General features: G+C 47.5%; 1 protein-coding gene across 1 annotated transcript in view; it reads right to left on the reverse strand.

Annotated features, from left to right (window-relative positions):
- The window catches only part of DLGAP2 (DLG associated protein 2), a 167,618-nt gene that overhangs the window by 73,198 nt on the left and 84,103 nt on the right, over positions 1-10,317 (reverse strand). Inside the window, exon 4 of the mRNA XM_017501136.2 lies at positions 2,574-2,721. Coding sequence (XP_017356625.2) covers positions 2,574-2,721 — 148 coding nt within the window. The remainder of the gene's footprint in view (positions 1-2,573; positions 2,722-10,317) is intronic.

Raw genomic sequence — 10,317 nt, forward strand, 5'->3', positions numbered from 1 at the left:
GAGACTCTTGGGGACACGCGGACCTCCCGCCGAGACTCTTGGGGACACGCGGACCTCCCGCCGAGACTCTGGGGGACACACGGACCTCCTGCTGAGACTCTTGGGGACACGCGGACCTCCCGCCGAGACTCTTGGGGACACGCGGACCTCCTCTCATGAGTTCATGAGCTGCAGGACGCCCAAGCAGAGCCCAGCTACGGAGCTTGCAGTCAGGAAATGGCATAGACATAAGCATGTCTCACAAGACTTCGGTTAGATTTTAAATTCCCTTTTTGTGCTTGAGAAACAAACTGAGTGTTAAAGAAAAAGGGCAAACTTTTAACAGCAAACTGAACAAACTTTGGTCTGTCATCAAATTCACGTCTCTCCCGAGTCCGAAGTGTTAGTGATTCCACACGTCCCACCCTGGTCCACGGCAACTGCCCCCTCCTTCCTGAATTGTTGGGTTTCGTGGCCTAGGGCTGGACAATCGTGGAAGTGTGTTTCTGGGTGTGATATAGTCCCACCTACCACCAGCGGTCCAGGATTATTTTAAATAACAGTATATATTTTTAAATAATTCAATACTGAGTTCAAGTTAAAGTCATGCCACAGAACTCTGCAATGGGAATGACTTAGAATTCTAAATTTCCAAGTCGTTAAATAAACCCCCAACCCCCAACCGGTCTGCTTAACCATTGTTTCCAATAATGAATCCTTTCAGACAGAAAAAGATGCGAGAAAATGTTATTTTTACCGACTTATTTTTGTAGACACCATCTTGGGTTCACTGAAAGCAGCAGCACGAGAGAACTAGTGTATTTAGCTTACATTGACCCCCAAAATGACAGCCACGGAAAGCCTCTTACGGTTTCATAAGAGCATTTAAAGAGGCGTGAAATCCATTTAACTGAAACTTGTTTGTGGAAAGCACTAGAGATGCATGTCCCTATCTCTGAAGAGATAACTTTGCACTTCTGTTCAAACCTTTTGTTGGGTTATACCTGTTTAAAAGCTGTATTTTGGTAAACTAGGTTATATTGACTGAAAGGGAAGGTGAAAGGTGATAGCTTTAAAATGCGGAAGTCTACTGTACCCTCATCCCTGCGTAGGGAAAAAGTCGTTACGACGTGTCACTGACTTTCTGTTACTCTGCTTAGTTAATTAGTGTCTCCCAGAATCACCTTGGACTTTATGCTGAAATAGAATGTTTCCTCAGTTATTACACAATTATAATTATCTGGTTGCTGAGGATCAGTTGTTATTGTTTGTGGGGGTCTGGCTGGGAGCAGGGGCTGGATGACTACCATTCCTGTTTGCCCAGGACTGGAGTGCAGGGCCAGGGATGGCCTTGCCTTGTCATTAGGGAAAAGTCAGTGCAGATCCTGCTGAAGATGAGAACTTAACCCCACTTCTGGAAGAAAGGTAGTAACTGAGTAGATAAAAGAGGTGGTATCCTTCTTGAGGTGTGGAACAGGGAAAACCTTAATAGTTCAGTGGAAAAAGTTCAGAGTACAACTTTCTGATGAGAAAAGAAAACTGCAAAATGAATAGACTATCTCATAAGGCATGTAAAGTCTGCGGCAGAAGAAAGACGGGCTTACGAATCCCGGGCGTGCTACCCAGAGCTCACAGCATGATCCCTCTGCAGCCAGGGGGCCTGCCCAGAGTCACACGCGGCTACTTACTGTTATCACGGTGATAATAAGGGCTATCATTTTTGAGTGCTCAGTATATTCCGGACTCTTTACCTAGTAACATCCAAAATTCCCTGCGCAATTACTTTGTCACTAACTGCATCACAGGAGGGCGTGGAAAGCGCGGGCTCTTAAACCCTACTCCACACCAAGTCAGAGAAAACGTTAGGTGTACAAACTCAAGGGCAGCTCAAGTACTGTTTTCAACGGCATTTAAATTAGTAAGCAATGTGTTTGATTAAAATTATAAAATATCCATTCTTCTTTGCTGTATAATATAGGATGATTACAATCAATGACACCTGCCCATTTTGTCACTGTGTGTTCTCAGCCCTGTCCACCATGAGTGGGGGAGCAGGGGGCCTCCCTTTCACAGCCCCCATGTCTCAGGGACCTGATTTTCACACCACCCCTCCCATGGTGCCCAGGGACCCTTCTCATGGCCGTTGTGTCTGTCCTGAAATAAGTCCTTTCCTGGAGTGAGCCCGACCGGCAGGTGTCTGTGAGTGACACCAGGCAGTCCCCTTACAGGACATTCTGAGGCGCAATTTGGGGGACGTAGCTGAAAGCCACACTGCCAGAGCCTTTCCCTGGCCCCTTTTTAGTGTAAAAATATCCTGGGAGAAGGAAGAAAGCCACCAGCCTTTCTGTCACTGCTTCCTCAGAAAAAAATCAACAATGCGAAAAGGATATAGAATGACAAGTGTCGAAAAGAGTAAGTTCACGCGTGCTTAATCAGCCAGAGCTGATTCCAGGTGGAACCCCCTGCACCGTGGTCTCGCACGCGCGCTGCTGTCCGGGAAGGCAGTGCCGTCACCGCCTGTGCAGCCAGGGCCTCGCGAGGCCAGCTGGCCGGGGAGACTGGACCCCAGGGAGAAAGGGCGAAGGGACCCCGACCTGGCTCACGCAGCTGGCCTGGCTCAGGGTGCTGACGGCCCTCATGTAGCTCTGGTTCCGGGAGCGGAATTTCGGGGAGTTGTAGTTCGCGGCGGGGTCCAGGCTGTGGCCAACAGGCACGTCGCTTGCAGCTTGCAGGTAGCTCTGGCTACAGGAAAGAAGAAAGGAGAAAAGGCATTCTGTGAGCACCCAGAGACGGGAGCATCCTAGGGATGGGAACGACCGTTCACCCACACTGAGAGGCTGTTGTCACACTTCCAGCTCAATGTCTGTGTCTTTTGATGGATAACTTTGCCTTATGCAAATATTCTGAGATTCACATTTACGAATGTGAATTTCATCAAAAGTAATAGGGGAGGCTATTTACAAAATTGCCTTTGAAACCTGAGATTTTATGGCCAGGTAGTGAAATTAGGATCATTCCATATTAAAAAATAAAGAGTGCTGGAAGCTCTAGTAACCCATACAGCACAATAGCAAGCTCAGCTCCTGAACTGAAGCCAGAAGACTGAGAGCCTCATAAAAATTATTAGCTCTCTGGCAACTTTACATATTTTTAAAAAATAACAGAGAAAAATACAAGGCTCACTTTCAGTTTTATCTTATGCAAAGTTGTCCAGGTTATGCAATATCAGCAAAGATAATAGGAGGAAGCTGAGTGAAATCCATTTTATTATCACAGTGGTTGTTTTCTTCCAAACTCCCTTAAAAAATCAATGTTCTCTGGTCCTCCTTCTTGCCATTTTGTGAAATGTTAAGAGCACAGAAGAACCTTGCAGATGTTTGGCAACCAAAGATCCAACTTAGCTTCAGTTTCTACCGGTTACCAATTTTCTTCCAATGTAACAGCTGTCCCTTCTGATTAATACCACCGTTTGCATTTTAACATTCTCAAATTGAGGTTGCCTTCTAGACAGAGAAAACCTAAAAGAAGGATTCTCGTCCTCTGGATCTGGTGTCCAGTTTCTAACCAGTGCCTGCTGCGCGAATGAAGTGAGCACCTCAGAGCCACGGCTCGTGACCCCGGTGGTGGTCGCTGGACGGCCCTCACAGGTGGATCCGTGTATTTTGTGAGTCTGTGTTTCAAATACGTATTCTATCAATTATTCTCTTTGTTTCAAAATAGAGTGTGACACATAAATGTTACCACTGAAGAAAGCTAATAGTTTTTTAAAACACAGACTCACAATAGCTAACATTTTCTGTGCATGGTTACACCAGAGATGCCAATACGTGTTTTGCACTGTCCTAACCCATTTAATTTTTACATTAGTCCTATAAACCAGGCCCCCTCCCAACCCTCCTCCTACGAACGTGGCATGAGATGTGCATTGCTGCCAGGCCACATGCTCAGGCTCAGGTGGGGTGGGGGTGGCGCTCCCTTCTGAGTCCATGCAGCCTGGCTCGGGGTTCATGCTTAAAATCTCAAGGTCACAGCTGCTGAGTCACAGGAACATGGAGCCCAAAAGATCCCATCCTTTGATACCACAGACTTTTTAATAGTTAAAAAACAACAAACAAAACCCCAGCCTCATTTGGCTTAAGAGGCTTTTAAAAAATATTATAAGGGCTTAGCATTTTATCATACAGAGTCCCAGAAGGCCAGCTGTCTTCCACAGCCACAGATCAAAACTCAAGAACAAGGACTGGGGTCGGCGGGGCCCATCAAGACTGGGGGATGCACCCTCTGGCCGCTCTGCCACGTGACACATGGTGAAGCCCCCAGCACAGCCTTCCCCACAAAATCTGCCTGGCTCTACCCCTGAAAATCCTCCCCGGACATCCCCGGCCATTTTGAAGTTGACTTTCAGCCCCTTTGATTATCCCTCCAGGTGGTAATTCCCATGGCATTCCGGTTGTCAGAAACGAAAACAAATTTTGCTATATAGACTTTGTAGCTTAGAAAATTTTTTTAAAAAGTGAAAAGTTTTCTAGAATGACACAGAAATGTTTCTGTTCTATTTTGCGTGTGTGTACATGTGTGTGTGTTCCAGAGTTCGCAGCTGTCTTCTGTATGAGCATTTGTTCAATCCAGGCTATGATGGCAGAGCCAGAGCCCCCCTTATTACATTAAAAAATTCGTGTCGCTGTGAGGCTGTGAAGAAAAGGGAACACTCGTACACTGCTAATGTGTGTTCAACGGTTGTGGAAAGCAGAGTGGCAAATCCTCAAAGAGCTAAAGCAGAACTACTGTCTGTTGTTCTGTCTGTCCGTGAGCGTCTGTCCGTGGTTCTGTCTAACCGTTGTTCTGTCTGTCCGTGAGCGTCTGTCCGTGGTTCTGTCTGTCTGTTGTTCCCTCTGTCCGTGAGCATCTGTCCGTGGTTCTCTCTGTCCGTGAGCGTCTGTCCGTGGTTCTCTCTGTCCGTGGTTCTGTCCGTGAGCATCTGTCCGTGGTTCTGTCTGTCCGTGGTTCTGTCTGTCCGTGAGCGTCTGTCCGTGGTTCTCTCTGTCCGTGGTTCTGTCTGTCCGTGAGCGTCTGTCCGTGGTTGGGCCAACCTGCATCTCAGTTCTGCTGCTGCAGCTGTTGGTTGGTTTGGGGAACCTGGCACTGTAGAGGCAGTGGCTGTGCCATCAGGGGCTCTGCCTGTGAGATCTCCTTTTCTAGACTCCCCAGAGTGCACATGGGCACAGGGTCTTCTGGTAAGACGTGTTTTCTCCAAACTGGAGGTGACGCTGGCAACACAAAGGGGGGTCCAGGCTGCTGATGGCAGCTGCGGCAGCAGCCACCTCTGGTCTGCCTGCTGTCTGTGGCCATATTCCTACCTCAGCGCCAGCCGTCCCACCTCTCTGTGGTACCAGCAGCTCTGACTGTGAGGTCTCTGCCAATGTGGCTGGTGATTCCGTTTTCACTGAGGCAGCTCTGAGATGAGACTCATCCTCTGGCTGCAGAGGCCTCACACTTGGTCTCTTGCCCAACTGCAAATGCTCGGGGGACCCCAGGTCTGTGCCATCCATTTCTTTCTGCCTATTAAGAGTTGGTTTCTCCATCTGCTGAAGGTACTGGTGGGTTTTGTGAAGGATCCCATGAGAAGTATGTGATGATCCTCCATGTCCTCTAGGCTACAGGACTCATCACTGCTGAAGCCAGGTCATACATTCACGGTGAACCAGGCCTCCCCCACTTGCTCTGCCGCAGGCCTCCTGAGGCCCATTTTCACTGAAAACACTGACAAGTCTGAGACCTGTCAGGCCACCAATGCAAAGCCTGACCTCATCATTGATACTTGTATTGGGAGTTGCTGATCGAAGTAGAGTGGAAGGTAGCAGTGTAATCCTTTGACATTCAACATTATTTGAGGCTTATTTAAAAAAAAATCAATTTGTTAATCTTTCTCTATGATTTATTTTTCCATAAAGACAGAACACAGAGGAGGCCCGTGTCAGTGAACTGTCCATGCAGAGTTGAGGTGAACTGAGAAGCATGGAGACCTCCATCCGTCAGAACCAGGGCAGAACGAGTTCTCTAAAAAGGGCTTTTACTGCTGTGGTTAAAATACTCTCCGAGTATATGTTAATTTAGAAAATGAGTTACTCATCTATCGGATGCTTCCTGGCATCATTTATCACGGCATCACCCGTATCCTCATGGAGCTGGCTGTGCAGTGCAGAAATTTCAGTTGAAGTCGATTTTCTAAAGGATATATTTACAGAGACCCAATGTCTTTCTAAAAATCTTACTTTTCTCAAATCGCTTTATAGTTCAACTGTGAGATGTATTTCTAAGAAAAGATAGCAATATTGTGCTAAGGAGTAGAAATTAGATTCCCTTTGAGAGAGGAGAGCGACTTAAAAGTCAGGAAAGAAATGATGAGTACTAAGGAAACCTCCAACTGTCTGTCTTCCAGGACATGGGTGTCAATATATCTATAGTGATGAACATAAAAATTTTAAGACAGATGAAAAATCTGCTCTTGCTACAAAGTTGTGTCCCTATAGATCTTCAGAGATTAAATAACAGAAATCACATTTTTAAAAATGAGAAATAATTTTTATATGAACATATGTATATTAAAACATATAATACAATAATGTTAAATACACAAAAAGTTTATATTATTTAATATTATATGTAGTTTAGCCAATTTGAAAAATAGTCTGGGAGTTCTTCAAAAGGTTAAACATTGAGTTATCAAGGACCCAGCAGCTCCACTCCTTGATATATGCCCAGGAGAAAAGAAAACATGTGTCCACATGAAAACTCATACAAGAATGGTCACAGCAGGGTTGAGCACGGTGGCTCACGCCTGTAATCCCAGCACCGTGGGAGGCTGAGGCAGATGGATCTCTTGAGCTTAGGAGTTTGAGACCAGCCTGGGCAACATGGTGAAACCCCACCTCTACCAAAAGTACAAAACTGTAGCTGGGTGTGGTGGTGGGCATCTGTGGTCCCAGCTACTTGGGCGGCTGAGGAGGGAGGATCGCTTGAGCTCAGGGGGCAGAGGCTGTAGCAAGCGGAGATCGTGCCATTGGACTCCAGCCTGGGCAACAGGGTGAGACCTCATCTTAGAAAAAAAAATAATGGTCATAGCAGAATTATTCATAATAGCCCCAACAGGAAACAACCTAAGTGTACATCTGTGACGAAACGGTAAATAAACCGTGGTCTATCTATACAATGGAATACAATTCCATCATACAAAGAATTGCAGCTCTGGCCTACGCTGCACTGTGGATCCACCTTGAAAACATGACGCTACGAAGCCAGACACAAAGACACAGTGCTGTGGGACTCCACGGCAATGACAGGAGAACGTGCATGAGTGATCGCCAGGGGCTGGAGGAGTTAGGGGAAGTGGGGAGTGACGGCGGTGGCATGGGGATGCTTTCTGGTGTGAAAGAAATGTTCTAAAATGGATTTCAGTGATGCTCACACAACTCTGTAAATGCACTAAGAACCACTGAATTGTACTTCACGTGGATGGATTGTACGTACTTAAATCCTATCTCAATGAAGGAGGAAAGCAACATACAAAGAGCACTCTAGTTAGTTTTATGTCATCTGTTAGCTGAAGTGAAACGTAGGCTCAGAATGTAGACTTGAAACAAACCAAGGTCCCACGGGTACCTTCACTCCGTCTTCTCTCTCAGGCCCCGAAGGAGGACAGCAAGGGAGATCTGGGGCAGCAGAGTTAACAGTAATTAACCTTCCATCAATACTTCCACTCCTCGGCTGTCATTGGGAGCCAGTTATGATTCTCTGAGGAAGGTATTATATAATTAACCTTGCTTTAACAAGAAGAGAAAGTCTTGATTCACAGGTGACAGGTTTCTTCTACAGCATGAGCCGGAGCTGAGATTTGAGCTTAAAGACCTTCCAATTCCATATGTGGCATTTGTTGTCTTCATGGTGTGTTTTAAACATCTGCCACGGATTACCACAATGACGTGGTAAACTGATAATTCAGACAAACACAGAAACGAGTCAACAGTTTACTTCCAGAGTGCAGAGCTGCAGGCTTTGGTTCTCAGCCCATCATGGGCGCTGCGGGCTTGGACAGTTAGCAAAGGCTGTGTGTTCTGTTTTCTCCCTAGAACATGGAAGGCAATGTCAGTGGGGCACGTGTTTGCTGGATGGGACGACCGTCAGAAGGAGCAGGGCATAAAAGTCTTAGATTTCTCATTGAAAAGATTTATCCTAAAGAGGCTCTTAGGCCCACAAGTATGTAGCAGGTTTCTAAAGCTGCCGCACAAAGGACCAGCTGCTCTCACTCCATACCCAGATTCACATGTTCACGAGAGAGTCTTGTGATCATCTGCTTCCTTCAAGTTATAAACAGAAAACCTGAGGGGTTTCTGCTGTGTGCTTCTGTGTCATGTAGATTCCTGGATCACCGTCTCCTGTGTGCTTGTATGTCACATAGATTCCTGGATCACGGTCTCCTGGGTGCTTGTATGTCATGTAGATTCCTGGATCACCGTCTCCTGTGTGCTTGTATGTCACATAGATTCCTGGATCATGGTCTCCTGTGTGCTTGCATGTCACGTATATTCCTGGATCATGATGTCCTGTGTGCTTGTATGTCACGTAGATTCCTGGATCACGGTCTCCTGTGTGCTTGCGTGTCATTAGATTCCTGAATCACGTCCCCAGAGATGGAATTTAGAAAGGCAGGGTCAACCCCAAATCCGCATTTTAAATAAACATTCCAGGTGTTTCCATTCCCAGTGGTCTATGGGGCAGACCACACTTTGGGAAACATGGATCTATTTGGATGGAGGGATGGGGTGCCCCACTGAGGGACTGTTTAGAGAATCTGAATTTTTGTCTATTTTACCCACAAATCATAATGAATACCCTAGTAAAACTTCTCTCCCTGGTGTTGGGAGATAGGATTCAAATTTATATTTTCAGCAAATGCCAGGGCATTTGTGCCAGGTTACCTAGCACTGTTTCTCCCAGGAAAATGATGTCTGAATCTGGGTAGCTGCCGGCCGCATGTGTGCAGGGCCTGGAGTGCCCATGAAATCGAGATGGGTCACTCATCTTTGCAGCTGTTCACTTAAGATTCTGTAAGTACTTGCTCCATCCCAGCTGTGTCTGGGGCATCAGAATGGAAATGTATGGCTGCAGGCTGCTTGACCTGAGGAGAGCTGCGGACACTGTGGCGGGGGCATGTGGGGAGGTGGGGGAGGAGCTGCAGAACTCAGAAAACACCTCACTCGGAGGCAACTTGAGTTTAATGATTTGTGTGGAATCTCATCAAATATTAAGTGGTCAAATATCGAGCAGCGGTTTCCAGCCAGGAGGAGGATGCAGTCAGGCTTAGAGCCTGTAGACCTCTCCTCAGGCCCTGGCCCTGAGGAAGAAATGCTGACTGTTCTAGCTACTGTGAGCTGGACGCCGGACCCGTCACAGTGTGGAGGAGACACCAGGGGCAAAGTTTCTGCTCTTGTGCTAGTGTGAAGAAGTGTGACCACACGCAAGCAGTGCAACTCCTGAGAACCTTGTCACTGACTTGCATGCACAATCTAACAGAATGAAGGCCCTAACTCCCACCCTGACCAACCTGTGCAGAGCTGAGACTCCACCTCCTAATCAACTTCTGTGGAACCGAAACCAACTTGCCCTCCCAACCAAGATCTGCAGAACTGAGACCCAGCCTCCACACTAGCCAGCCTCTGCAGAACTGAGACGCAGCCTCCACACTAACTAGCCTCTGCAGAACTGAGACCCAACCTCTGCTCTAACCAGCCTCTGCAGAACTGAGACCCAGCCTCCACACTAGCCAGCCTCTGCAGAACTGAGATGCAGCCTCCACACTAACCAGCCTCTGCAGAACTGAGACCCAACCTCTGCTCTAACCAGCCTCTGCAGAACTGAGGCCCAGTCTCCATGCTAACCAGGCTCTGCAGAACTGAGACCCAACCTCCGCTCTAACCGGCCTCTGTGACCCAGCCTCCACACTAACCGGCCTCTGCAGAACTGAGACCCAGCCTCTGCTCTAACCAGCCTCTGCAGAACTGAGGCCCAGCCTCCACACTAACCAGCCTCTGCAGAACTGAGACCCAGCCTCGATGTTAACCAGCCTCTGCAGAACTGAGACCCAGCCTCTGCTCTATCCGGCCTCTGCAGAACTGAGACCTAGGTTCCACACTAACAGGCCTCTGCAGAACTGAGACCCGACCTCCACTCTAACTGGCCTCTGCAGAGCTGAGACCCAGCCTCCCTGCTAACCAGCCTCTGCAGAACTGAGACCCAGCTTCCACGCTAACCAGCCTCTGTGACCCAGCCTCCATGCCAACC

This window comes from Cebus imitator, unplaced genomic scaffold, assembly GCF_001604975.1.
Source record: "Cebus imitator isolate Cc_AM_T3 unplaced genomic scaffold, Cebus_imitator-1.0 Scaffold279, whole genome shotgun sequence".
Classification (NCBI taxonomy): domain Eukaryota; kingdom Metazoa; phylum Chordata; class Mammalia; order Primates; family Cebidae; genus Cebus; species Cebus imitator.